The sequence below is a fragment of the Mandrillus leucophaeus genome, unplaced genomic scaffold (genome assembly GCF_000951045.1).
Source record: "Mandrillus leucophaeus isolate KB7577 unplaced genomic scaffold, Mleu.le_1.0 Scaffold22, whole genome shotgun sequence".
Classification (NCBI taxonomy): domain Eukaryota; kingdom Metazoa; phylum Chordata; class Mammalia; order Primates; family Cercopithecidae; genus Mandrillus; species Mandrillus leucophaeus.
The window spans coordinates 3,132,233-3,159,719 of record NW_012102254.1 but is presented as its reverse complement, the minus strand read 5'-3'; the positions used below and the strand labels follow the sequence as shown (position 1 = coordinate 3,159,719).

The following is a 27,487-nucleotide window of genomic DNA, read 5'->3' as shown; positions in this document are numbered from 1 at the left end:
TTTTTTGAGACAGTTTCACTCTTGTCATCCAGGCTGGAGTGCAGTGGCACAATCTCGGCTCACCACAACCTCTGCCTCCCAGGTCCAAGCGATTCTACTGCCTCAGCCTCTCAAGTAGCTGGGATTACAGGCACCAGCCACCATGCCCAGCTAATTTTTGTCTTTTTAGTAGAGACTGGGTTTCGCCATGTTGGACAGGGTGGTCTCGAATTCCTGACCTCAGATGATCCACCTGCCTTGGTCTCCCAAAGTGCTGGGATTACAGGTGTGAGCCACCACGCCCAGCCTGAAATACTAGATTGTATTCATTTTATCTAACTATATTTTTGTACTCATTAACCATTCCCACTCCGCTCCCCACACTGCCACTACCCTTCCCAGCCTCGGGTGTTCATCATTCTACTATTGGTTTCCATGAATTCAGTGGAGTTAATTTTTAGCTCCTACAAATAAGTGAGAACCTGTTCAGAGTTTGTCTCTCTAATGCTTGTAAGTTCTTAGTACAGGTCTTGGCCTATTGTAAACAATATTTTCACCTGAGCATCTTCCTTCCCTGTTTAGGAAATAACTTGAATCCTTATAACAGCTCTGAGCTAGACGTAGCAAGTGCTATTAACCCCATTTTACGCATGAAAGAAGCCAGGCCTAGACTGGGCATGGTGACTCACACCTGTAATCCCAGCGCTTTGGGATGCCGAGGTGGGAGGATAGCTGGAGGCCAGAAGTTTGAGACCAGCCTAGGCACCATAGCAAGACTCCTGTCTCTACAAAATAAAAATGAAAATTAGCTGAGGCTGGGCACAGTGGCTCACGCCTGTAATCCCAGCACTTTGGGAGGCCAAGGCGGGTAGATCACGAAGTCAAGAGTTCAAGACCAGGGCCGGGCGTGGTGACTCACACCTGTAATCCCAGCACTTTGGGAGGCCGAGGCAGGTGGATCATGAGGTCAGGAGATTGAGACCATCCTGGCTAGCATGGTGAAACCCTGTTTCCACTAAAAATACAAAAAATTAGCTGGGCGTGGAGGCGGGCGCCTGTAGTTGCAGCTGCTCAGGAGGCTGAGGCAGGAGAATGGCATGAACTCAGGAGGTGGAGCTTGCAGTGAGCCGAGATGGCGCCACTGCACTCCAGCCTGGGCGACAGAATGAGACTCCATCTCAAAAAAAAGAGGAAAAAAAAAGAGTTTGAGACCAGCCTAGTCAACATGGCAAAACCCCATCTCTACTAAAAATACAAAAATTAGCCGGGTATGGTGGCATGCGCCTGTAGTCCCAGCTATTTGGGAGGCTTAGGCAGGAGAATTGCTTGAACCCGGGAGGTGGAGGTTGCAGTGAGCTGAGATCGCGCCCTTGTTCTCCAGCCTGGGCAACAGAGTGAGACTCCATCTCAAAAAAAAATTAGTTGGGCATGGTGGCACACACCTGTAGTCCTAGCTACATGAGAGGCTGAGGTGGGAGGATCACTTGGAGTTTGAGGCTGCAATGAGCTATGATAGTACCACTGTACTCCAGCCTTCCTGACAGAGCAAGACCATTTCTAAAAAATAAAAATAAAAAACAAAAAACCAAGCCCAGATTTCACAGCATCTCAGGGGTACTGTTTCCTACTTGTAATCTGGTAACTCCTTTCTTTTCTTTTTCCCCTCGGTGGCTCTGATCCCTGGACGTGCCCTCTCTGAGAGCTCTCCACGGGTCTTCTCTTACTCCTTCAGGAAAGGATCCCCAGCTACTCCAAAGCCTGGCTGTTTTTGGAGGTCCTCTGGTCTTCCTGCCGTTAGTGTGTAGGTACTGGGGTCCTGTCAGGGCCTCTGGTTCTTTCTCCTGGTCTGCTGCTGGGCCTGCCTTCTCAGGCTCCTTTGGAGCCTCATATTCCTTACTAGACTGTTTCGAGTTCTGCAGAGTCCCAGACCATAGCGAAATCGGGACAAGGTCTCTGTCCCTTACTCCAAGAACTTCACCCAGCCTCTTTCTTCTTTTTTAGTGGAGGAGTGATCAGAAGTCACAGAGGATTTTGTTAGGGTTTTAAAAATATCCTTTTTGCTTCTAACAGGCTCCAAATAATAATAATAACATAAATATCCTGGCTGCTCCACTGACTCATTGTGTGGGCAGGGATTCATTTTCTGTGCCTGTTTTTTCAGAGTTGTTTGTAAGAACCATATTTTTAAAAAACAGAAATGCTTTTGGAGGCTTATGTGGGATGATTGCTTGAGCCCAGGAGTTTGAGACCAGACTGGACAACATAGTGAGACCCCTGTCTCTACAAAATTTAAGAAAAGTCTGGGTGTGATGGCTCGTGTCTGTAATTCCAACACTTTGGGAGGCTGAGGAAGAAGGATTGCTTGAGGCTAGAAGTTCCAGACCAGCCTGGGCAACATAGCAAGACACTACCTCTACAGAAAATTAGCTGAGTATGCTAGCATGTGCCTGTAGTTCCGGCCGCTTGGAAGGCTGAGGCAGGAGGATTACTTGGACCCAGGAGTTTGAGACTACAGTGAGCTATGGTTGTAGTACCACTGTAACTCCAGCCTGGGCAACAGGACGAGACCTTGTCTAAAATAAAATAAATAAAATAAAATAAAATAAAGTAAAATAAAATAAATTTAAATAGAAATGGATTGGTCTAATATGGAAAGAACATGGGCTCTGGAGCCCAAATGCCTGGGTTTCAGTCATATCCCTATCAGTTATTAGTGCAGTGACCTTGATGAATACCCTCTTTGCCTCAGTTTCCTCATTTCCTCATCTATAAAGTGGTGATGATAATAGTGTCTACCTCTTAGGGTTGTTGTAAGGACAGAGTGCTTACTAGGCACTTAGCACAGTGCCTGACTTGTGGTAGGCTCTCAGTAAGCATCTGCTGCTGATCTTACAGGAGGACCAAGATGAGACTCAGATAGAATGTGACCTCTAGGCATGATTTGCTAGGGGTGGGAGCAGCATCTTTCTGTCACCATTGTGTGAACAGCAGGGTCAGATGTTTCTAGTGATATCACGGGAAGCCTTGTTTCTAGGACATAGGAGTCTCATGTCCATCTGATTCCTTTGGCCTCTATCCCACGAGACCTCTGAGCTACACTTTTACTCATTTTCTCTAACCTAAAAGGGTGGGCAAAACCTCTTACTGCAAGGGGGTTAACCACAGAACATTCTCTCATAAAGTCAAGTTTTACCTCATAGCTTAGGCCACATTTAAAAAATTAGTTAATTAATTATTTTTGAGACAGTGTCACACTCTGTCACCCAGGCTGGAGTGCAGTGGCACAATCATGGTTCACTGCAACCTTGAACTCCTGGTGCCAAGTAGTCCTCTCACCTCAGCCTCCCAACTGACCAAGAGTATAGGCGCACACCACCACACCTGGCTAATTTTTGTGCTTTTTGTAGAAATGGGGTTTCACCATGTTGGCCAGGCTGGTCTTGAACTCCTAGGCTCAAATGATCTGCCCACCTCGGCCTCCCAGAGTTCTGGGATTACAGGCATGAGCCACTGTGCCTGGCCTATTTTTATTTTTTAATACAGACAGGGTCTTACTCCGACACCCCAACTGAAGTGAGGTGGTGCCATCATAGCTCACTGTAGCTTCAAACTCCTGAGCTTAAGCAGTCCTGCCTCAGCCTCCCAACTAGCTGAGACCACAGGCATGTACCACCACTCCTGGCGAATTTTTAAATTTTTTTTCATAGAGATGGGGGTCTCGCCATATCGCCCGGGCTGGTCTGGAACTCCTAGCCTCAAGTGATCCACCCCAGCCTACCAAAGTGCTGGGGTTACAGACATGAGCCATCATGCCCAACCCAAGGCCACTTTTTATAGTTGTGGTTTTGTTGTTGTTGTTGTCATGGTTTTTGAGGGAGTGAGTGGAGAGGGGGTTGAGTTGGATAGAGCAGAGTGAGGATTGTTAAATGCCTGTCAGCTCCCTAAAGTTCTTGGTAATTCCTTATGTTTGTGCATAGTTGAAAATTTCTAGGGGGATTTATTTCATGGCTTTTATCATATTCTCAAAGGACCCACAAAAGGTAAAACCCGCTGACAGGGGAAAGTGGTGTTCAAATACCATTTAGCTCTTTAGCAACTCTTAAGACATTTGCTTTTCAAATTTCAAACATATAGAAAAGTTGGAAGAATAATGCAGTGCTTGCCCAAATTCTCACTATCTAGTTTTTTGGTTTGGTTTGGTTTGGTTTTTAGAGACGGGATTTACTCCATGTTGACCAGGCTGGACTTGAACTGCTAGGCTCAGGTGATCCTCCTGCCTCAGCCTCTGGAGTAGCTGAGACTACAGGTGTGCGCTGCACCTGGCTGATTCATTTTTTAATTTTTGTAGAGATGGGATTTATTGTTATGTTGCCCAGTCTGGCTTTGAACTCCTGGGGTCAAGTGATCCTCTGACCTCGGCCTCCCGAAGTACTGAATTACAGGTATGAACTGCTGCACCTAGCAGATCACCTAGTTTTTTGTTTTTTGTTTTTTGTTTTTTTTGAAACAGTCTTGCTCTGTTGTCCAGGCTGGAGTGCAGGGGCGTGATCTCGGCTCACTGCAAGCTCCGCCTCCCGGGTTCACGCCATCTTCCTGCCTCAGCCTCCCGAGTAGCTGGGACTACAGGCACACGTTGCCATGCCCGGCTAATTTTTTGTATTTTTAGTAGAGACGGAGTTTCACCATGTTAGCCAGGATGTTCTCGATCTCGTGACCTTGTGATCCACCTGCCTTGGCCTCCCAAAGTGCTGGGATTACAGGCCTGAGCCACTACACCCGGCTTTTTTTTTTTTTTTTTTAAGATGGAGTCTTGCTCTGTGGCCAAGACTGGAGTGCAGTGGTACAATCTCAGCTCACTACAACCTCCCCCTCCTGAGTTCAAGCTATTCTCCTATCTCAGCCTCCCGAGTAGCTGGGATTACAGGTACCCACCACCACACCTGGCTAATTTTTGTATTTTTAGTAGAGATGGGTTTCACCATGTTGGTCAGGCTGGTCTCGAACTCCTGACCTCAAGTGATCCACCCGCCTTGGCCTCCCAAAGTGTTGGGATTACAGGCATAAGCCACCGTCCCCAGCTACCTAGTTTTGATGGATGTATTTCACCATATTTGTGTTCTCTCCAGATAGATAGATAGATAGAGATCCCACAAGCCCTTTGAAAGTAAGTTTTGGACATCACTTTTCCTGGACACATCTCAGCACGTTTTTCCTAAGAGTGAGGACATTCTCCTGCACAATCACAATATTATTATCATACCTAAGAAAATCTACCATAATTTTCCCCTATCTTTTATGACTTTTCTTTTTTTGCAGACTCAGATCCATTTGGGGTTCTCATATTGCATTAGTTGTGTTCTGTCCCTTTAATCACTTATTTATTTATTTATTTGGAAATAGGCTGGAATGTGCACACAGCTCACCACAGCCTCAACCTCCCAGGCTGATTCTCCCACCTCACCCTCTGGAGTAGCTGGTGCTACAGGCTGGGCCACCATACCTAGCTAATTTTTTTTTTTTTTTTTTTAATTTGTAGAGATGGGTTCTCATTATGTTGTCCAGGCTGCTCTTGAACTCCTGGGCTCAACAATCCTCCCACCTCAGCCACCCAAAGTGCTGGGGTTACAGGCTTGAGCCACCATGTCCAATCTGTTTAATCATTTTTAATCTAGAATAGCCCACTGCTCAACCCCCTCCTTTTAAATGACATTAATTTTTTGAAGAGTGGGTTCATTGTTGCCCCATTTTCTTCATTTTTCTGAGTGTTTCCTTTTCATGTTCATCTGTCCTCTGCATTTCCTGTGAAAGCAATAATTTGCTGAGTATACAACACATCTGATAAGGCCCCTACCATTCCTTAATGCTTATTGTTTGAGGTTGGGGTCACTGGCATGACCCTGCTGTCAGCACACAGTATAATGGAGGCATGTTTGGAATGTGAGCCGAACAGCAGCTAATATTCAAGGAAGTGACATTTCAGCTGAATCTTAGTAGAGAAGGTAGGGACAATGTAGATAAGCATTGATACCTGAGAGCAGTAATTCCCAAGTACTGTGGGCTGGTTGTCCCTGGGAGGTGCCAGAGGACAATCCTTGAAGGTTGTGAGGAGCAGGTTGTTTATTTTTGTTTATGTTTGTAGAGACAGGTCTTGCTCTTTTGCCCAGGCTGATCTCCAATTCCTGGCCTCAAGTGATTCTCCCACCTTGGCCACCCAAAGTGTTGGGATTACACGCTTGAGCCACCTCGCCCGGCCAGGAACAGGTTGTGCAGGGTCATAAACTCTGTGCCAAGATTAGATTTGGTCCTAGAGGCTTTGGGAAGCTACTGCACACATTCTTTTTAGATTATACGTCATTTCCTGTCATATCACTGTCCTGAGATAAGCATGTTTTGGTCTATCTTCTCCCTAGGAGTGTATGTGTGTTTCCGAAGGATTTAAAGCTAGAAGTAACCTCAGAGTTGTGTTAGAAATAACAATTCTAGCCACTTGGTAAGGGACGGATTTTTAGGGGTGGATTGTCCAGGACAGAGGTGGAGAGAGAAAAGAACTTATGGACACAGGGACTTTCAGGAGCTGAAACCAACAGGAGAACCAGGGTTACACTCAGAGGTTTGGGAAAGGGTTTCGTGGTGCTGTAATGAGCTCAGCTGTCACCTCCCTGCCATCTGTTCCTCTTCTCCCTTTGCTCATCAGGCAGATAGAAGCTGTCACACAGGCTTCCTGGTTCCCATGTGGCTGATTCCTTAGCCATGGTTCCTGGATCCTGGGAAGGGACCCCAGGAAAGATGGGTGGCCACACACATGGTGTGAGTGAGTGTGCTCCCACACAGAGCAGGCTGCCTCATCTCAGCCTTTCCCAGCCTCTCTCTCCACCTTGCAAACCTTGGTCATGGCCTTAAGGAGCCCTGTGAGGTGGGTATCAGTGCTCTTAGTGTTTGTGGCGTGAGTGGATCTGGCCCCCCTAGATTGCTAGCCAAGACACCAGCAGCAAGTACTGCAACAGGGGCAGTTGCAGTTGCCTTAGTCTGGTGATCTGAGTTGAACAGGGGGCCTTTTGGGCTGAGCCTGTGCCTCCAGGCGGGTGTGTATGCTCATTGTCCAAGACAGTCTGCTCTGGAGGTGGTGAGTGCCACTGTGGACAGGCACTCTAGTGCTCTGTCTGATGTGGGTAGTGACCTCTCCTTCCTCACCTTCTCCCACCTGGGCCATTCTCCTCACATAGCCGCAGGTCTTTCCTCACAGATGAGGACACTGCAGATCACATATTTCTATGCTATCCTTTCCCAGGCCAGGAGGATGGGTTGGTGAGAGAGGCTTTCTGTTCCCACTCTTGTTTGGTGCCTCTTGCCTGCACTTGCTATGAGCTTAAGGTTATGGTTGTGACCCCAAAACACAGCAGGGCCCAATCTAGGGAGGCTTGAGTTTGTGACCCTTTCTGGAATCCTTACTAGGACCCCATTTCAGTCAGCTGAGTTCCTTGGCTTCCTAAGCTGGCAGACTCCTGGACTTTGTAGAGAGGCTGCAGCATTAGGAAGACTTGCCAGAGTGCTGGTGCAGGGTCAGGGCTCTCATGGTCAGCATTTTGGTGCTGCCTCTTCATAAAGTCAAGTTCCTGGTGGTCCAGGAGACATGCTTATGGTTGTAGATCTGCAGTTAATCCTGAGCCCTGGTTGGTGCTTGCCCAGGACTCAGAGGGCGAGGCACGGGTTTTCTCTGCCACTGGCTTATGTTCTTCTCTTTCTTTAGTTTGTCCTGAAGAATTATGGAGAGAACCCAGAAGCCTACAATGAAGAACTGAAGAAGCTGGAGTTGCTCAGACAGGTAGGAGGAGAGTATTGTTTTTTTATGCATGGGTAGACAGGATTGGTTTGATAGGGAGATAAAGAAACCGCCTAGGCCGGGTGCGGTGGCTCAACACCTGTAATCCCAGCACTTTGGGAGGCTGAGGTGGGCAGATGATTTGAGGTCAGGAGTTTGAGACCAGCCTGACCAACATGGTGAAACCCCATCTCTACTAAAAATACAAAAATTAGGCGGATGTGGTGTCATGTGCCTGTAGTTCCAGCTACTCGGGAGGCTGAAGCAGGATAATTGCTTGAACCCAGGAGGTGGAGGTTGTAGTGAGCCGAGATCATGCCACTGCCCTCCAGCCTGGGTGACAGAGTGAGACTCCATCTCAAAAACAACAAAAAAAGAAACCGCCCAGCCCATTTCTAGCTTTTGATGTAAAGTGAAAGACAGCTGGATGTGGTGACTCACGCCTATGATGCCAGCACTTTGGGAGGCCAAGGCAGCAGGATCGGTTCCTCCTGGAGTTCAGGCCCAGGAGTTTGAGACCAAATTCAACATAGTGAGATCCTGTCTCTACAGGAAAAAAAAAAAAAAAAAATTAGCCAGGCATGATGGTGCACACCTGTGTCCCCAGCTACTCAGGAGGCTGAGGAGGGAAGATCACTTGAGCCCAGGAGGTTGGTACTGCAGTGAGCCAACCATGTTCATACCACTGTACTCCAGCCTGACTGACAGAGTGAGATCCTGACTGTTTAGAAAACAAAACAAAACAAAAAAAGTGAAAGATGAGTGACTCTTCCTTTCACTTAAACACTTAAGAGACCATTGTAAGGTTATTAATTGGCCTAATTTCCATATTATTGTGTCTCAAGGAATAGGGAGGCCTGAGGAGAGGGAGAGAGACAGGAAAAGGCCAGCCAGTGAAGCAGCGATAACACACGGGACTTTTATAAGTCTGCCGTCTTCTATGGGTGCAGTTCATGGCACCAAAAACAATTACAATAGTAACATCAAAGATCACCGATCACAGATCACCATAACAGATATACAATAAAAAACAGTTTGAAATATTGTGAGAATTACTAAAATATGACACAGAGTCATGAAATGAGTGCATGCTGCTGGAAAAATGGTGCCGACAGGCCTGTGTGATGCAGAATTGTCACAAACCTTCAGTCTGTAAAAAACACAGCACCTGCTAAGTGCAATAAAATGACGTATGCTGTATTTTTCCCTGATTATTTTATGTATTATTGGATAACAACATGTTTTCCCTTATGTTTTTGTTAGAAGTCTGAGAGTCTGCACTGGCATGGCTGAGCTTGAGTACCAGTGATGTAGATACATGCCATAGAAATCAGTAGCTGTTAGTGTTTTCTTATCTGTCATGGACCACATACCAATCCTTGCAATAACCCAGCAGTATTAGCAACTATTTTCAGTATACTACCCATCAGTAAATTTTTGGATATATTTTCATTTAGTCTAGTGGGTGAAGATATTTTCTTTTTTTCTTTTTTTGAGACCTAATCTCACTCTGCCACCCAGGCTGGAGTGCAGTGGCACGATCTCAGCTCACTGCAACCTCCACCTCCCAGGTTCAAACGATTCTTCTGCCTCAGCCTCCTGAGTAGCTGGGACTATAGGTGTCCGCCACCGTGCCCAGCTAATTTTTTGTATTTTTAATAGAGACAGGGTTTCAACTTGTTGGCCAGACTGGTCTCGACCTGCTGACCTCAGGTAATCCACCCGCCTCAGCTTCCCAAAGTGCAGGGATTACAAAGGCATGAGCCACCGCGTCTGGCCTGGGTGAAGATATTTTCTCTGTCAGTTATTCAAAGTTACTACAAGGCCAGGTGCAGTGGCTCAGGCTTGAGCCACTGCACCTGAGGCAGGTGGATTGGGAGGCTGAGGCAGGTGGATCACTTGAAGTCAGGAGTTTGAGATTAACCTGGCCAACATGGCGAAACCTCTCTCTACGAAAAATACAAAAATTAGTTGGGCATGGTAGCAGCACATGCCTGTAATCCCAGCTACTAGGGAGGCTGAGGCAGGAGAATTGCTTGAACCCGGGAGGCAGAGGTTGCTGTGAGCCAAGATTGCACCACTGCACTCCAGCCTGGGCGACAGAGCAAGATTCTGTCTCAAAAAAGAAAAGCTAGAAATTATTACACTTAGTGAGGAAGGCATGTGAAAAAGCTGAGATAGGCCAAAAGCTAGGCCTCTTGCACCAGATCACCAAGTTAGGAATGCAAAGAAAAAATTCTTGAAGGAAATTAAAAAATAATCGAATGATGTCATATCTCTGGATATCAGATTCTCCCCCTTCCCCAGAATTTGCTAGTTTTGTTTTTGTGTTTTTGATTGTTGTAGGCTACCCCTGTGCCAAGAATCAGCCTGAAATGTAAACTTAAAGTTTTTTTTTTTTTTTTTTTTCCTGAGACAGGGTTTCGTTCTGTCGTCCAGGCTGAAGTGCAGTGGCACAATCATGGCTCACTGCAGCTTCCATCTCCCCAGTTCAAGCCATCCTCCCACCTCAGCCCCCAGGTAGCTGGGACTACAGGTGCACACCACCGCATCCAGCTACTTTTTAAATTTTTTGTAGAGGTGGGGTTCCCCTCTGTTGCCCAGGCTGGTCTCAAACTCCTGGGCTCAAGTGATCTTCTGGCCCCAGCCTCCCAAAGTGTTGGGATTAAAGGCGTGAGCCGCAGCACCCGGCCTTGTAAACTTAAGGTCTTCACAGGTCTTTTCTGAGCCTGTACCATTCCCTGCACATGCGCAGTGACTTTCTCATTTCCCCTATATATGTGGTTGCTTTTGAACATCTTACTCTTCAATGTCTGCCTCCCAAAGGAGGAAAAAGACAAAAATGAAGAAGGGAAAAGATGCCAGGCCTTTAGATCCCTTGGAAGTTACTTCAGCTAGGGGTGGAGAAGCTTACAGCCATGGAGGGAGGTGCAATAGTAGAGGAACTGCCTCTTTCTCTGTACCTCTGTGATCAGAAGCAGCAATCAGCAAGATCTCCTGTATTTGGAGTACAGAGTCCTTTTTGTCCATGCTGGCTCCCACAAGCTGCTCCTGGAACTGGTGCACAGCTACCTCCCAGGTGCTGGGGGTGGGGGATGGGTGACTGCTACTATGGTAGGGGCTGAAATTGACCAAAATTAATGGCAATGAACTGCACTGTCAAAGCCTTCCCCTAGAAGTTGCAAGCCTTCAATAGACTCCAGAGTTAAGTCAGATTCTGCCAGTGCAGCTTGTCTTGGTGGGGAGACAGATTTCTGATGCTTCTTATGCTGTCTTCTCAGAACCCTTCTCATAAACTGAATCTTTTAAAAGGGTTTATTTGAACAAAGTTTGAAAACCAGTGAGATAATCTTAGCCCCTAGGACAACCATCATTTTGCACATACAGGCATACACTATACACAAGGACGCAACACACCCTAGAAGGAGCATTACCACCAATCTCCAAAGCGTCCTCTGAGACATATCCTCCAAAGCATAAGGCAGGCAACCTGCACAGAGCAACGGGCTGGGTAGAGCAGCCCCTGAGAGAGCTGTGAGCCAGCAGCTTTCAGACCTGTGCTTTTCCAGCGCAAAAAAAGCTCACACAAGGCCATCTGGGGTAGCCACTTCCCCTTCCTGGGACTTGGTTTAATTTATCCCAGCAATGTGCGAGTTGGACTAGATCACTGTTTCTGTTTTTGTTTTTGTTTTTGTTTTTAAAGACAGAGTCTCACTCTGTCGCTCAGGCTGGAATGCAGTCTATCTCGGCTCATTGCAACCTCTGCCTCCTGGATTCAAGCGATCCTCCTACCTCAGCCTCCTGAGTACCTGGGACTAGAAGTATGCACCACCAGGCATGGCTAATTGTTGTAATCAAGCAATCCTCTGCCTCAGCCTCAGAAAATGCTGGGATTACAGGCGTGAGCCACTATGCCTAGTCTTGATGACTGTTCCTTAAACTTGTGAAACCCCAGAACAAATTTTCTTACATAGGACACTGATAATAATCTTTCAGTGAAAAAGTTATTGGGAGCTTTAGGCAATCCTCTTTCCCTCATCTGAGCCTCAGTTTCCTCATCTGTAAAACCAGGGTTTGAATAGTTGTTTCTAAGAAGACTTCCCTTTTGAAACTCTGGAGTACATTCTTGGCTCTGTGATTACAGGGAATAAAACTGACAGGTGCAGAGGATGCTGTGGGGGTGTCACAGCATCAAGCTGTGTCTCAGACTCCTCTGTGCAGTTCGTCTGAGAGTCTGACAGACCAGGCTACAACCACAGGGGGCTGCATTCTTGGGTGGATTAAAGGGTACAGGTGATCTCTTGGATCTGGAGGAGAGACTGTTTCCATTGTTTCCCAAAGATGGTTTTAGGAAGTACAAGACAAATTTTATTTTATTTTATTATTTATTTATTTTTGAGACCGAGTTTTGCTCCTATTGCCCAGGGTGGAGTGCAATGGCAAAACCTTGGCTCACCACAACCTCTGCCTCCAGGGTTCAAGCGATTCTTCTGCCTCAGCCTCCCGAGTAGCCACCACCATGCCCAGCTAATTTTGTATTTTTAATAGAGACGGGGTTTCTCCATGTTGACCAGACTGGTCTCAAACTCCCGACCTCAGGTTATCTGCCCACCTTGGCCTCCCAAGGTGCTGGGATTACAGGTGTGAGCCAATGTGCCCGTCTTATTTTTTATTTTATTTTATTATTATTTTTTGAGATGGAGTCTCACTCTGTCATCCAGGCTGGAGTGCAGTGGCGCAATCTTGGCTCACTGCAAGCTCTGCCTCCCAGGTTCACGCCATTCTTCTGCCTCAGCCTCCCGAGTAGCTGGGACTACAGGCGCCCACCACCATACCCGCCTTATTTTTATAATTTTAGTAGAGACGGGGTTTCACCTTGTTTGTCAGGATGGTCTCAGATCGAGACCACCTGACCTCGTGATCTACCCACCTCGGCCTCCCAAAGTGCTGGGATTACAGGTGTGAGCCACCATGCCCGGCCTTTTATTTTATTTTTTGAGATAGGGTCTCACTCTGTTGCCCAGGCTGAAGTGCAGTGGCATGATCATGGCTCACTGTAGGCTCCACCTCCCAGGCTCAATCACTTCTCCCCCTTCCCAAGCCTGTAGTCCTAAGTAGCTGGGACTACAGGTGTGCCATCACTGCACCTTGCCAATTTTTGTATTTTTTTTAGAGGTGGAGTCTCGCCATGTTCCCCAGGCTGGTCTCAAAATCCTGGGTTCAAGCTATCCTCCCACGTTGGCCTCCCAAAGTGCTGGGATTACAGGCATGAGCCACCATGCCCAGCCAAGATTTTTAAATATTTTTATATGTGCTACTTTAGTGAGTATTGAAAAAAACTGTGTGGCTAGTGCATCATACCTGTTATTTTAGAGCTGTTATTGCTTAGGATGTGGCTCTTGATTTTAAAAATGGGTTGTTTAGAGAAAGATGTTAAGTACAAGTGGTATTTGGATATGGCAGAGGTCATGATGGAGGGGTATGATAAGAATGACTAGATTTATGGCAGAGGTCATGATGGAGGGGTATGATAAGAATGACTAGATTTGAGAAGCACTGCCCTAATGCTGTAAGCTGTGGCTGTGACATGTCTTATCCTTGCACTGGGCATTCTAGAGGCCTCACCACCAGGGAGATTATCATCCCTGTTTAAAAAAGAGACTGAGTTTCAGAGTCTCCCAGGATACTGCTGGGAAGTGGTGTAGAGTACAACTGATGCCTGACTCTTCTGTTCTGCTGTCCCCAGGGTGTATGTACCCCTTCTGAGAGCATCCCTGCCAGCAGCTCAGAGCTGAGCTCCCAGAGTGGAGTGTCCTGGAGGATTTCTTCTGGCTAAGTCCTAGTGAGGGGCTCTGGTCCTCTGCAGGGGGCTGAGGGCAGACAGGTGTCAAGCCGTCCCCCTCACTGTGCACTGCTCCTTGGAGGGTGTACTCTTTGCTTTTCTGTTTGTTTAAGCAGAGAGTTCATTTGTTTTTTTGTTGTTTTCCCCCCAAAATAAGAATAGGTCTGTTGTTTATCATAAATATTGAAAATGTTTAATATAAAGAATACATAAACAATATGAAGAAGTAAATACATGTCTCTGTCAGATGTATATCCATTTATTTATTTATAATTATTATTTTTTGAGACCGAGTCTCACTCTGTCACCCAGGCTGGAGTGCAGTGGTGCGATCTCAGCTCACTGCAACCTCTGCCCGCCAGATTCCAGTGATTCTCCTGCCTAAGCCTCCTGAGTAGCTGAAATTACAGGTGTACACCACCATGCCTGGCTAATTTTTGTGTTTTTAGTAGATTCAGGGTTTCACCACGTTGTCCAGGCTGGTCTCGAACTCCTGGGCTCAAGAGATCCACCCGCCTAGGCCTCCCAAAGTGTTGGGATTATAGGCATGAGCCACCTTGCTCAGCCATATGTATCTATTTATATAGAATAAGATAAATTACTTAAATCTTGTCATCCCGAGATAATCACGGTTAACATTATGGTATACAATCTTCTGAATCTTCTTTTTGTTTATGTACCTGTTTGTGGTTTTTTGTTTGTTTTTTCTTTTGAGACAGAGTTTTGCTCTTGTTGCCCAGCCTGGAGTGCAATGGCATGATCTCAGCTCACTGCAACCTCCGCCTCCCGGATTCAAGCGATTCTCCTGCCTCAGCCTCCCGAGTAGCTGGGATTACAGGCATGCACCACCATGCCCGGCTAATTTTTGTATTTTTAGTAGAGATGGGATTTCGCCATGTTGGCCAGGCTGGTGTTGAACTCCTGACCTCAGGTGATCCGTCTGCCTTGGCCTCCCAAAGTGCTAGGATTACAGGCGCGAGCCACCTTGCCTGGCCTATGTACCTATTTGGATATGGATATCAGTATTTGTATGATTCCATTTGTTACATTCTTTTTTTTTTTTGCCCAGTAGCATGCCATAGGCTTCTTAACATATGAATAACTACAGACTCTTGTCTTTAGTTTTCATGGTTGCAGAATATTCTCTTGTGAGGCACCTTGACATAATTAATTTAAAACAGTCCTCTTTAATGGGAATTCTGGCGGGTATCCAGTTTTGCCTTTTTGTTTTTTTTTTGAGAGACAGAGTTGCTTCATCACCCAGGCTGGAAAACGGTGGCACAACCGTAGCTCACTGCAGCCTTAACCTCCCGCTCAACCGATCTTTTCCCGTCAGCCTCCCAAGGAGCTGGGACTAAAGGCATCATCACACCTAGATAATTTTTAAAATTCTTTTTTGTTGAGACAGGGTCTTGCTACATTGCCCAGACTGGTATCTAACTCCTGGCCTCAAGCGATCCTCCCACCTTGGCCTCCCAAAATGCTGGGACCACATGTGTGAGCCACTGCACCTGATCTGGAGTCCAGTTTTTGACCCTGGTAATAATGCTGTGATAAATATCCTTCTATTCATATCCAAGCATTTACTTTCCTGGATGTCTGTTACTGTAAACTGTGAGATACAGAACTGTGGGTCACGCTGAGTGGCAGCTCACGCCTTTAATCCCAGTACTTTGGGAGGTGGAGGTGGGAGGATCACTTGAGCCCAAGAGTTTGAGAACAGCCTGGGCAACATGGCAAAACCCCGTCTCTATTAAAAACAAAAAACTGTGGACCAAAAGTTAAGTACAGTAAAAAACTTAAAACATGTTGCAAATTGCTTTTCAGATATTTGAGATGGGCTGTTCACAGTGGCTCACACCTGTAATCCCGGCACTTTGGGAGGTTGAGGTGGGTGGATCACAAGGTTCGAGACCAGCCTGGCCAAAATGGGGAAACCTCGTCTCTACTAAATATACAAAAATTAGCCAGGCATGGTGGTGTATGCCTGTAGTCTCAGCTAATAGGGAGGCTGAGACAGGAGAATTGCTTGAACCCAGGAGGTTGCAGTGAACACTGTATTCTAGCCTGGGTGACAGAGTGAGACTCTGTTTTTTTTTTTCCTTAAAAAAAAAAAAAGAAAAACTACGTGGGATGGATTCAGTCGGCCAGCTGCCAGCCCTGGCTTGTGGAATGGTTTGTTGAACGACTATAGGTGTAGCCATGGACTTTTTGGGATCCCTTGGCATGTGCAGTCGGCCAGCTCTGATGCGTTTTCCTGGCTTTGTGGGTTAGCTGGCCTGCCTGTCCACTGCCCCATATGACAACAGGCCTGCTTCTCCCATCCTGCCCCCCCAGAATGCTGTCCGTGTCCCACGAGACTTTGAGGGCTGTAGTGTCCTCCGCAAGTACCTCGGCCAGCTTCATTACCTGCAGAGTCGGGTCCCCATGGGCTCGGGCCAGGAGGCCGCTGTCCCTGTCACCTGGTGAGAGCCCCAGGAAGGGCTGGAGGATCCCGGGGGGGAGTCTGGGTGGTGGGGGTGCTCCTTCCCTCCCTTCCCCCTTCTCCTTGCTGCATAGGATGGGGAATGGCCTCGTATGGTCCCCCTAGGCCTCCCCACAACCTCACACTGGAGTAGTTAGTCCCCTTACCTAATCTCAGGGCTCTGGCCAGTTCCTGCCCTCGAGATAACTGGGGTGCCATGTCTGCAGGACAGAGATCTTCTCAGGCAAGTCTGTGGCCCATGAGGACATCAAGTACGAGCAGGCCTGTATTCTCTACAACCTTGGTGAGCTGCCTGATCCCTTCCCCATGGCCCTACTCCCCAGTCCTGCCAGCCTAGGTTTCAGTTCTTCAGATGGCCACGAAGGCAGTGGGCTGATAAAGGGAGAACTCCAGGATTCCCGCCCCTCCACTGACTTCCCTACAGCCCTGCCAGCTCCTCTGCTGTTTTCTGGGCTGGGCCCATGGGGAGCCTCTGCTGGGGCGAGGTTCTACTGGTCTGGTTGCCACACAGAGTCGCCACTGTGTGCTCTGGCTGGGAGAGATGGCCTTTCTTCTTTGACTGGACAGCCCCTCCCCACTGTGGTTTTGGGCTGCTTCAGGAAGGAGAAGAGCAAGGCTGGCCTCAGCTTGCCCTGCTAGTCAGCCTTAGCCTGGCTCAAGGGAGAAGCTTGGGGAGCCCCAGAGTTCTGTGCAAACATCCCTGAAGCTTCAAGATTGGACCCCTTGGACAGGAGCCCTTCCATCCTCTGCCAAATGCAGAGCAGGAGACTGCGGACTGGGCAGGACTTGAGTTTCGCTGTTCCCTCCAGCTTGGGTGTCCTTGGACTCATTGCCCTGGTTCTCAGAGCCCTGTTTTCCTGACTGTGGATGACAACAGTGCCCCTTCTGCCTCACCTTTACATGGGTGTGAGCAGCCCCAGGCCCCCTAACACTGTGTCCCCTCCCTCCCCAGGAGCACTGCACTCCATGCTGGGGGCCATGGACAAGCGGGTGTCTGAGGAGGTGAGGAGAGGGGCAGTAGTGGAACATGTGGACATACCAGGGAGGGGCAGCCTGCCAGTTATGGATGAATCCTGACCCATGGAGTGGACACAGGCCATCCTCCCACTCCCTCCCAGGGCATGAAGGTCTCCTGTACCCACTTCCAGTGCGCAGCCGGCGCCTTCGCCTACCTGCGGGAGCACTTCCCTCAAGCCTACAGCGTCGACATGAGCCGCCAGATCCTTACTCTCAACGTCAATCTCATGCTGGTGAGGAGGTGCCCTGGTTAGAGTGGAGTTGAATCCAGGGAAGGGCATGGCTGGGGAGGGGGCAGTTGGGCCTGGATCCTGGACCAGGCCATGTGCTGATGGCAGTGAGGGACAAGCAGGGGGCCTTGGCTTTGTTGAATCTAGGAGCACAGTGGTGCTGCTTGGCGTGGGGTCAGCTGGGGGAGAGGGCAGTGAAGAGGGATCCCTCAGTCTGCCCCTGGGGAAGGGGAAGGGGAAGGGTGAGGCCTTGGGTGAGTGAGGGACACCTCATGTCTCCCCAGGGCCAGGCGCAGGAGTGCCTCCTGGAGAAGTCGATGTTGGACAACAGGAAGAGCTTTCTGGTGGCCCGCATCAGTGCACAGGTAGGGACAGGGCTGATGGGAGGCCTTCGTTTTACTGTTGACCGCCCCACTCACTGAGCCCCACCCTGTCCCCAGGTAGTAGATTACTACAAGGAGGCATGCCGGGCTTTGGAGAACCCCGACACTGCCTCACTGCTGGGCCGGATCCAGAAGGACTGGAAGAAGCTTGTGCAGATGAAGATCTACTACTTTGCAGCCGTGGCTCATGTGAGGGCCTGGGACCCCAGGGTGGGGCGGGGCTGAGTGGCCACAGCTCAGGAAGCAAGTCATGGCGCCTCTTCTTCTTTCCCAGCTGCACATGGGAAAGCAGGCCGAGGAGCAGCAGAAGTTCGGGGAGCGGGTGAGTGAGCTGCAGCAAGGAGGGGACTGGGGACCGATAGCAGCCTTCAGTGAGATGCTGGTGTGCTCCCGCTCCTTACACACCAGGGGGTGGCCTTCTCTGTCTCACCCTGGCCACCACCTGCTGCAGGCCTGGTGTCTTAAGTGTTGTCCCATCTGTGCAGCCCTCGTCCCTCGGAGTCTGAGGAGGTGGGGCAGGCTCCCCACAGAGCGGGTGGCTGGGGCAGGTTGTGGCGCTGCTCCCGGCTGCCTCCTGAGCTGCTTGTCATCTGATGGGTCACCTGATGGAAAGGCAGGGCCGGGTGGGAGGCAGGAGGAGTCCAAGCAGAGGAGGACAGAGCAGGCTTTCCTGCCACTCTCCACAGGTTGCGTACTTCCAGAGCGCCCTGGACAAGCTCAATGAAGCCATCAAGTTGGCCAAGGTAAAGCTGAGGAAGGCCTGGCTGCCCCTCAGACCCTTGGTTGGTGCCAGCCTTGGTTGGTGCTAAGACCCCACCCCTGTCCCTAACCCCACAGGGCCAGCCTGACACGGTGCAAGACGCGCTTCGTTTCACTATGGATGTCATTGGGGGAAAGTGAGTCTGTGGGGGTGGCCCTGGTTCCTTTTTGTGAAGGGTCCTGTGTCTCTGCTGGCATCTTTGGGAGGAAGCCTTCAGTGCCAGAGAGCGATGTCCTACATGGGAAGGAGGTTCTGGATCTCCACTGACACCCCGTCACTGCCCACTCCCCCTGCTCCTGATCCCCAGGTTCAATTCTGCCAAGAAGGACAACGACTTCATCTACCATGAGGCTGTCCCAGCATTAGACACCCTTCAGCCTGTAAAAGGTCGGGGAGCTGAGAGGTGGGGGCAGAGGTAACGGTGGGGTGGAGACAGGACACAGGAGGCTGCCTCAAGGACTCTGCATGGGCCTGATCTCCACAATTCCCACCTCGCCAGGAGCCCCCTTGGTGAAGCCCTTGCCAGTGAACCCCACAGACCCAGCTGTTACAGGCCCTGACATCTTCGCCAAACTGGTACCCATGGCTGCCCACGAGGCCTCGTCACTCTACAGGTGGGTGGAGGGTGGAACAGAGGGAGGCTGGGTGTCTTGAGATGTGGGTCTCCAGCCAATGCTGTGTTGCTTCTGCAGTGAGGAGAAGGCCAAGCTGCTCCGGGAGATGATGGCCAAGATTGAGGACAAGAATGAGGTCCTGGAGTGAGTGTGGGACTTGGGCCGGGAGGCGGAGGCGGAGGTGGAGGCAGGCAGCACGTCCTGGGGCTCTGGGAACCCCAGGGCTGCCTCTGCTGGGAAAGGAATGAAATGTCTGTTCCAAACAGGTTTCCCAACGCTGCCTTCCCGCCCAGGGTGGTGGGGCTGGTGTGTAAGGCAGGAGTCATGTCTTGGGAGGAGGAGGTGCCTTCTGTCCCACTATTTCCAGCAGTGCCCTGGGCATGTTCTGTGAGACCAGGCCAGACCTGGTAGTAGGGGTCCGAGGTCACAATTTGCTCTCTGCTGAGACCTCAGATTCAGTGGCGGGGCTTGCCCTAGCGGCTCCTTTGACATGATCAGAGTTGGATCAGCACCCAGCACCCACCTGGCCCTGTTACCCCCCCACAGCCAATTCATGGATTCAATGCAGTTGGATCCCGAGACCGTGGACAACCTTGATGCCTACAGCCACATCCCACCCCAGCTCATGGAGAAGTGTGCGGCCCTCAGCGTCCGGCCCGACACTGTCAGGAACCTTGTCCAGTCCATGCAAGGTGAGTAAGGGGCAGAGCAAGCAGGTGGAGGGGAGTGTGGAGGTCATCTGCTGTGGCCTCCTCCATGTCTCTGGTCACCGAGGATGGAGGCTGCACCCCTCTAGGCCCTGGCTTGGGTATCCATGCCCACTCCTCTGGATCAGCATACCTCATGCACCCTGCTCAGTGTATGCATACCTCATGCACCCTGCTCAGCACACCTCAAGCCCTGACCTGAGGGGGCGGTTCTGTCTCTTTGGGGAGGGGCCCATGGGTGCCCAGTCAGCCTGCCTCAGGGGCTGCCTCTACAATCCACACCCCCAGTGCTGTCAGGTGTGTTCACGGATGTGGAGGCTTCCCTGAAGGACATCAGAGACCTGCTGGAGGAGGATGAGCTGCTAGAGCAGAAGTTTCAGGAGGCGGTGGGCCAGACAGGGGCCACCTCCGTCCCCTCCAAGGCTGAGCTGGCAGAGGTGAGGCGAGAATGGGCCAAGTACATGGAAGTCCACGAGAAGGCCTCCTTTACCAACAGTGAGCTGCACCGTGCCATGAACCTGCACGTCGGCAACCTGCGCCTGCTCAGCGGGCCACTTGACCAGGTCCGGGCTGCCCTGCCCACACCGGCCCTCACCCCAGGTGAGCCCCACCCGACCCCATTGGGAGACTTGAGCTGGGGGTTTCTCTGGCCTCACTGACCACTGTTGCCCACAGAGGACAAGGCTGTGCTGCAGAACCTAAAGCGCATCCTGGCCAAGGTGCAGGAGATGCGGGACCAGCGTGTGTCCCTGGAGCAGCAGCTGCGTGAGCTTATCCAGAAAGATGACATCACTGCCTCACTGGTCACCACAGACCACTCAGAGATGAAGGTGGGCTGAGTGAGCAGGGTGGAGGGACTCTGGGCCCCACCCTTAGGAGTCGAGACCCTGAGTGTCCATCCCCGGCCCCCACCCCTCCCTCAGAAGCTGTTCGAGGAGCAGCTGAAAAAGTACGACCAGCTGAAGGTATACCTGGAGCAGAACCTGGCCGCCCAGGACCGTGTCCTCCGTGCACTGACAGAGGCCAACGTGCAGTACGCAGCCGTGCGGCGGGTACTCAGTGACCTGGACCAAAAGTCAGTGCCCAGTCCTCTGCTTTTGTCTGGAGCCACCTGGAGCCCACCCCCGTGGTTCACCTGGAGCTGGCCCTTCTGCCCACCAGGTGGAACTCCACGCTGCAGACCCTGGTGGCCTCGTATGAAGCCTATGAGGACCTGATGAAGAAGTCACAGGAGGGCAGGGACTTCTATGCAGACCTGGAGAGCAAGGTGGCTGCTCTGCTGGAGCGCACGCAGTCCACCTGCCAGGCCCGCGAGGCTGCCCGCCAGCAGCTCTTGGACAGGTTCGTGTGGCCCTGGGGCTGTGGTGCGGCTTGGGTCCAGACAGGCTGGGGTGATGGGAGTCTGGCCCCACTTTTTCCCTGCCTGTCCCACAGGGAGCTGAAGAAGAAGCCGCCGCCACGGCCCACAGCCCCAAAGCCACTGCTGCCCCGCAGGGAGGAGAGTGAGGCGATGGAAGCAGGAGACCCCCCCGAGGAGCTGCGCAGCCTTCCCCCTGACATGGTGGCTGGCCCACGACTGCCCGACACCTTCCTGGGAACTGCCACCCCGCTCCACTTTCCTCCCAGCCCCTTCCCCAGCTCCACAGGCCCAGGACCCCACTATCTCTCAGGCCCCTTGCCCCCTGGTACCTACTCAGGCCCCACCCAGCTGATACAGCCCAGGGCCCCAGGGCCCGCTGCAATGCCCGTAGCACCTGGGCCTGCCCTCTACCCAGCCCCTGCCTACACACCGGAGCTGGGCCTTGTGCCCCGATCCTCCCCCCAGCATGGCGTGGTGAGCAGTCCCTATGTGGGGGTAGGGCCGGCCCCACCAGTTGCAGGTCTGCCCTCCGCCCCACCTCCTCAATTCTCAAGCCCCGAGCTGACCATGGTGGTTCGGCCAGCCACCACCACAGTAGATAGCATCCAGGCGCCCATCCCCAGCCACACAGCCCCACGGCCAAACCCCACGACTGCTCCTCCCCAGCCCCGCTTCCCGGTGCCCCCACCACAGTCACTGCCCACACCTTACACCTACCCCGTAGGGACCAAGCAACCCGTCCCAGCCCAGCACCACTTCTCTCCTGGGATCCCTGCAGGTTTTCCAGCCCCGAGGATTGGGCCTCAGCCCCAGCCCCAGCCCCATCCTTCACGAGCATTTGGGCCTCAACCCCCACAGCAGCCCCTTCCACTCCAGCATCCGCACCTCTTCCCACCCCAGGCCCCAGGACTCCTACCCCCACAGTCCCCCTACCCCTATGCCCCTCAGCCTGGGGTTCTGGGGCAGCCGCCAACCCCCCTGCACACCCAGCTCTACCCAGGTCCTGCTCAAGACCCTCTGCCAGCCCACTCAGGGGCTCTGCCTTTCCCCAGCCCTGGGCCCCCTCAGCCTCCCCATCCTCCCCTAGCATATGGTCCTGCCCCTTCTGCCAGACCCGTGGGCCCCCAGGCAGCCCCTCTTACCATCCGAGGGCCCTCGCCTGCTGGCCAGCCCACCCCCAGTCCCCACCTGGTGCCTTCACCTGCTCCATCTCCAGGGCCCGGTTCTGTGCCCCCTCGGCCCCCAGCAGCAGAACCACCCCCTTGCCTGCGCCGAGGCGCTGCAGCTGCAGACCTGCTCTCCTCCAGCCCGGAGAGCCAGCATGGCAGCACTCAGCCTCCTGGGGGTGGGCAGCCCCTGCTGCAGCCCACCAAGGTGGACGCAGCTGAGGGCCGTCGGCCGCAGGCCCTGCGGCTGATTGAGCGGGACCCCTATGAGCATCCTGAGAGGCTGCGGCAGTTGCAGCAGGAGCTGGAGGCCTTTCGGGGCCAGCTGGGGGATGTGGGGGCTCTGGACACTGTCTGGCGGGAACTGCAAGATGCGCAGGAACATGATGCCCGAGGCCGTTCCATTGCCATCGCCCGCTGCTACTCACTGAAAAACCGGCACCAGGATGTCATGCCGTACGATAGTAACCGTGTGGTACTGCGCTCAGGCAAGGATGACTACATCAATGCCAGCTGCGTGGAGGGGCTCTCCCCATACTGCCCGCCGCTAGTGGCCACCCAGGCCCCACTGCCCGGTACAGCTGCTGACTTCTGGCTCATGGTCCATGAGCAGAAAGTGTCAGTCATTGTCATGCTGGTTTCTGAGGCTGAGATGGAGAAGGTGAGAGAGGGGCTGGGTGCCCACGAGGGCAGTGTGGGGTGGCAGGGCAGGGGATCCTGGAAAACCAGCCCTGTTTTGGTTTGTCCCTCAGCAAAAAGTGGCACGCTACTTCCCCACCGAGAGGGGCCAGCCCATGGTGCACGGTGCCCTGAGCCTGGCATTGAGCAGTGTCCGCAGCACTGAAACGCATGTGGAACGTGTGCTGAGCCTGCAGTTCCGAGACCAGAGCCTCAAGCGCTCTCTCGTGCACCTCCACTTCCCCACTTGGCCTGAGTTGTGCGTCCACTGCTCTGGATGGTGGCTGGGGGTCTGGGGTGCTGTCCAGTCCTTGGTGCTGGGAGGGATGAGAGCCTCAGATCAGGTCTGGCTCATAGGCTTTTCCCCACCCCATCCTGTCCCACAGAGGCCTGCCCGACAGCCCCAGCAACTTGCTGCACTTCATCCAGGAGGTGCACGCACATTACCTGCATCAGCGGCCGCTGCACACGCCCATCATTGTGCACTGCAGGTAGAGGGTGGGCCTGACAGTCTCTATGCGGGCTCTTGGTCTGGCCTTATTCCCCAGCCTCATAACCCCTTCTTGGCACAGCTCTGGTGTGGGCCGCACGGGAGCCTTTGCGCTGCTCTACGCAGCTGTGCAGGAGGTGGAGGCTGGGAATGGAATCCCTGAGCTGCCTCAACTGGTGCGACGCATGCGGCAGCAGAGGAAGCACATGCTGCAGGAGAAGGTAAGGATCTGGGCAGGTGGGGCTGGGATGGACCTTCTGTCTCCAGGTGACGGGCCCCTGCCTGGCTGACCCGGCCAAATGCACCTGTGCAGCTGCACCTCAGGTTCTGCTATGAGGCAGTGGTGAGACACGTGGAGCAGGTCCTGCAGCGCCATGGTGTGCCCCCTCCATGCAAACCCTTGGCCAGCGCAAGCATCAGCCAGAAGGTGAGGAAGGTTCCCTGGAAGCTGCTGGGACAGCCACAACCTTGGGACTCCCTCTCCTCACCCACTCTGTCTTCTCAGAACCACCTTCCTCAGGACTCCCAGGACCTGGTCCTTGGTGGGGATGTGCCCATCAGCTCCATCCAGGCCACCATTGCCAAGCTCAGCATCCGGCCTCCTGGGGGATTGGAGTCCCCAGTTGCCAGCTTGCCAGGCCCTGCAGAGCCCCCAGGCCTCCCACCAGCCAGCCTCCCAGAGTCTACCCCAATCCCATCTTCCTCCCCGCCCCCCATTTCCTCCCCGCTGCCTGAGGCTCCCCAGCCTAAGGAGGAGCCGCCAGTGCCTGAAGCCCCCAGCTCGGGGCCCCCCTCCTCCTCCCTGGAGCTGCTGGCCTCCTTGACCCCAGAGGCCTTCTCCCTGGATAGCTCCCTGCGGGGCAAGCAGCGGATGAGCAAGCAGAACTTTCTGCAGGCCCATAACGGGCAAGGGCTACGGGCCACCCAGCCCTCTGACGACCCCCTCAGCCTTCTGGATCCACTGTGGACACTGAACAAGACCTGAACAGGTTTCGCCTACCTGGTCCTTACACTACATCATCTCTCATGCCCACCTGCCCACACCCAGCAGAGCTTCTCAGTGGGCACAGTCTCTTACTCCCATTTCTGCTGCCTTTGGCCTGCCTGGCCCAGTCTGCACCCCTGTGGGGTGGAGATGTACTGCAGGCTCTGGGTCAGGTTCTGCTCCTTTATGAGACCTGACATTTTTCAGCTCTTTGCTATTGAAATAATAAACCACCCTGTTCTGTGGCCCATGTCTGAGTCTGCCCATTGCTGCCTCAGCTCCAGTAGCACTGGCAGGAACTTAGCACCTTTCGTGGATAACAGGATGGTACCAAACTGTTATACTACCAGGACAGTTCTTTAAGGGTCCTGCAGTTCTGGCTTGCTCATCCTCCCCGCTTTGCTACCTGTGCCATGCTGTATGTTTCCTCAGCAGCTCTGAGGAGAGTCCAGGCAGAGTGTGTGCACAAACAATTCCAAGAGAGACAAGTAGCTCCCAAAGTGCCTGACAGATGTGGTTTTTTAAAAAAGTTTAATATTACAGTCAGGAGGCAGCGGCTGGAAGATACTCGGCTCTTTCCCCCAAGTCCAGGTTCAGTGCATTGGCCCCCACACAGCACCCCAGACCCCTGCCTGGGCAGGGAGGCCCCATGCTCAGTCCAGCTTCTCCAGCACGGAGGGCACATACACCAGGCTGAGCTCACTGCCAAAGTTGCAGACAATGGCAGCGTTGTCCAGCACCAGGATCTGGCGGGCAGGCTGGGCCTCACTGTTCTTCCCCAGGTAGACTGTCTGTAACAGGTCCCCGTAGTTTAGGTCCCAAAAGGAGACACAGCCTTGGCCGCCGGTCACCAGCAGGTTGTCTGAGATGACACCCAAGCTTGCACCACAGCCCAGATCCTGGAGGCAAGGACATGACAAGCTCAGTCCTGAGTCCTTCCCTAAAGTCCCAAGAATCCTATGATCCCCACCCCCTCTACCTGCTGAATGGAGTAGAACTTGATGCCTGTGCTGCGGTCCCAGATGCTGATGAGGTCATCCAGGCCACTGCTGATGACACAGGAGGTGGTACAGGTGAGGGAGGTGACATCCCCACGGTGAGCAAACACGTGGCTGACCCGGCTGCCAGTCAGTACATCCCACAGGCAGATGGCCCCATCTTGTCCTCCACTGGCCAGCACCATGGTCTGGGGAAACAGGCCAGGGGAGCAGGGTCACTGTGGTGGAGTACCTCTGTCAAAAATGGTGTTCCTGTGCCCTGGTGGGTGGGGCCCTGACTCTGCTTCTTGGAAGGGGCCCAGCTCCCAGGAGTCAGCAAACATGGGCCACAGGCTCTGTACCCCCCTACCCCCCCTGCAGGCCCCTCACCTGGTCAATGTACACAGTCGTGATGGCCCCTGAGTGGCCCTGAAGGGTGAAGAGGCAGCACGAGTCCTCCAGACGGAATACCTGTGACAGGGATGGACGGCAGGTTCTGGTCTCTGGGATTTTCCAAGTTATACTTTGGCTGGGAAATGCCCTCTGTCCTTCACCAGGACTCCTCCAGCCTCTCCCTGACGAACGCATCAGGCTCCCACCCTGCGCCAGGCCACTCCAGCACCCAAGAGATGAGACAATACTCACTCTCAGCGTGTGGTCTTGACTCCCAGTCACCAAGCGCCCGGCAGCGGCTTTCAGGGCTGTGATGGGTTTTTGGTGTGCACAGGGCACTGTGTGGGTCAGGCGACAGGCCACTGTGTCACTGCTGCTGTACACTGGAGAGGCAGGGGAACTGCCCCGCCCTGGGGTCCCTGAGGACAAAAGGCCAAGTGAAGGATCTCTGAGAAGGCAATGGGCAGACAGCCCCTGCACATCCCACCAAGTGTGAACACCTGCCCACCCCAGGCCCTCTGACCTCTAAACTGCAGGGGGCTGAGGGCAGTGTGGGTCTCCAAGGAGAAGAAATCAAGGGAACCGTTGAGTCGCGCAGCCACAATCCTGGAAGAGAAGAACAGCTGCCAGGGGCCTCTCCCTTAGAGCCCCAGGAGAGCCCCAATCCTGGGGCTGAGTATGTGGGCACAAGAGAGATAAAGGGCCAGTTCAAGAAGGGACAGGAGGGACATGGCCAAGAGGAAAGCACATGGTACCAGAACAGATGCTGGAACCAGAGGGCAACTCCAAATATTAACCTCCTTGTGCCTCAGTTTGTCTGCAAAATAGGGATAAGAGTACCCACCTCACATAATGGTCATGAGAATCAAGTGAGCTAACGTGTAAGGTGGTACCTGGTGAATGTCACATAAGTTTGTAAATTAAAAACAAGCAGAGGGCTCCATGTAGCCTGGAGCTGAAGGGAAGGCTGCTGAGGGGAAACAGGATGCAGAGTGGGCTATGTTGGGCATTGTGGAAGCCTGCATTCTCCATCACATAAAAGCAGCTTCAACCCAATCACAGCCCACACCAATTCCTTTTTCCACAAAGAAGGATTTTTTTTTGCTCTTCAAAATTCCTAGGTACAATCTGACAGGCAGGGATGGGTATATTTGCCCAATAACTCCAAAGCCTCAAAGCAGGTGGGGTTCAAAATCTTACTGTAGCGAAAGGCAACGCATGCCTACAACCTCTGCCCATGAATTTGAAGGGCCACACCAGACCTGGGGAAGCCACAGTGGTATGATTGGAAGTGGGTGGACAAAGAGAGACCACAGTCACCAGGAACCCTGAGGATCAGGGCTGAGACCTCGGGGCTTTCCTTAAAGCTAAAACAAGCAGCAAAGGAGAATTTCCAAGAAGCACAGAGGGACCTGGGGAAATTGGCCAGGCTGGAGAGGATGTCAGCCAAGGCCCATGCAGAACCTGTGCTGACAGGAATGACGGCAGCAGCCACTGGCAGAAATCCACAGCACTAAGGGCAAGGGACGCCCCCTCCCCAAGGAAAAAGAAACACTCCAGCTCTAGGTCAGATGGTGCTGCCACCAAGAGTCAAGGAGCCTT

At 52.4% G+C, this 27,487-nt stretch overlaps 2 protein-coding genes and 1 long non-coding RNA gene across 6 annotated transcripts in view; 2 read left to right on the top strand and 1 right to left on the bottom strand.

Annotated features, from left to right (window-relative positions):
* The window catches only part of PTPN23 (protein tyrosine phosphatase, non-receptor type 23), a 37,534-nt gene extending 12,771 nt beyond the window's left edge, over window positions 1–24,763 (top strand). Inside the window, exons 2-25 of one of the 2 annotated variants that reach the window (XM_011981033.1) lie at window positions 7,727–7,801; window positions 15,978–16,105; window positions 16,332–16,408; window positions 17,078–17,127; window positions 17,244–17,375; window positions 17,657–17,737; window positions 17,813–17,944; window positions 18,030–18,077; window positions 18,442–18,498; window positions 18,593–18,651; window positions 18,823–18,902; window positions 19,015–19,129; window positions 19,208–19,273; window positions 19,676–19,821; window positions 20,125–20,436; window positions 20,512–20,666; window positions 20,760–20,911; window positions 20,998–21,177; window positions 21,271–23,023; window positions 23,115–23,299; window positions 23,427–23,531; window positions 23,613–23,751; window positions 23,844–23,957; window positions 24,036–24,763. In XM_011981033.1, coding sequence (XP_011836423.1) covers window positions 7,727–7,801; window positions 15,978–16,105; window positions 16,332–16,408; window positions 17,078–17,127; window positions 17,244–17,375; window positions 17,657–17,737; window positions 17,813–17,944; window positions 18,030–18,077; window positions 18,442–18,498; window positions 18,593–18,651; window positions 18,823–18,902; window positions 19,015–19,129; window positions 19,208–19,273; window positions 19,676–19,821; window positions 20,125–20,436; window positions 20,512–20,666; window positions 20,760–20,911; window positions 20,998–21,177; window positions 21,271–23,023; window positions 23,115–23,299; window positions 23,427–23,531; window positions 23,613–23,751; window positions 23,844–23,957; window positions 24,036–24,515 — 4,821 coding nt within the window. In that variant the 3' untranslated portion in view covers window positions 24,516–24,763. The remainder of the gene's footprint in view (window positions 1–7,726; window positions 7,802–15,977; window positions 16,106–16,331; window positions 16,409–17,077; window positions 17,128–17,243; window positions 17,376–17,656; window positions 17,738–17,812; window positions 17,945–18,029; window positions 18,078–18,441; window positions 18,499–18,592; window positions 18,652–18,822; window positions 18,903–19,014; window positions 19,130–19,207; window positions 19,274–19,675; window positions 19,822–20,124; window positions 20,437–20,511; window positions 20,667–20,759; window positions 20,912–20,997; window positions 21,178–21,270; window positions 23,024–23,114; window positions 23,300–23,426; window positions 23,532–23,612; window positions 23,752–23,843; window positions 23,958–24,035) is intronic. The other variant, XM_011981034.1, reaches the window with a different exon arrangement.
* Window positions 24,764–24,813: 50 nt separating this feature from the next.
* On the top strand, window positions 24,814–26,941 carry LOC105540410. Its single transcript, XR_001006187.1, has 2 exons — window positions 24,814–25,588; window positions 25,874–26,941. It is a non-coding gene; the product is annotated as an uncharacterized LOC105540410 (long non-coding RNA).
* SCAP (SREBF chaperone) overlaps window positions 25,030–27,487 on the bottom strand; it is a 109,949-nt gene continuing 107,491 nt past the window's right edge. For all 3 annotated transcript variants that reach the window (XM_011981036.1, XM_011981035.1, XM_011981037.1), the window contains 5 exons: window positions 26,409–26,491; window positions 26,138–26,304; window positions 25,883–25,963; window positions 25,495–25,701; window positions 25,030–25,414 (listed from right to left, as the gene is read on the bottom strand). In XM_011981036.1, the coding sequence (XP_011836426.1) occupies window positions 25,169–25,414; window positions 25,495–25,701; window positions 25,883–25,963; window positions 26,138–26,304; window positions 26,409–26,491 (784 nt within the window). In that variant the 3' untranslated portion in view covers window positions 25,030–25,168. The remainder of the gene's footprint in view (window positions 25,415–25,494; window positions 25,702–25,882; window positions 25,964–26,137; window positions 26,305–26,408; window positions 26,492–27,487) is intronic.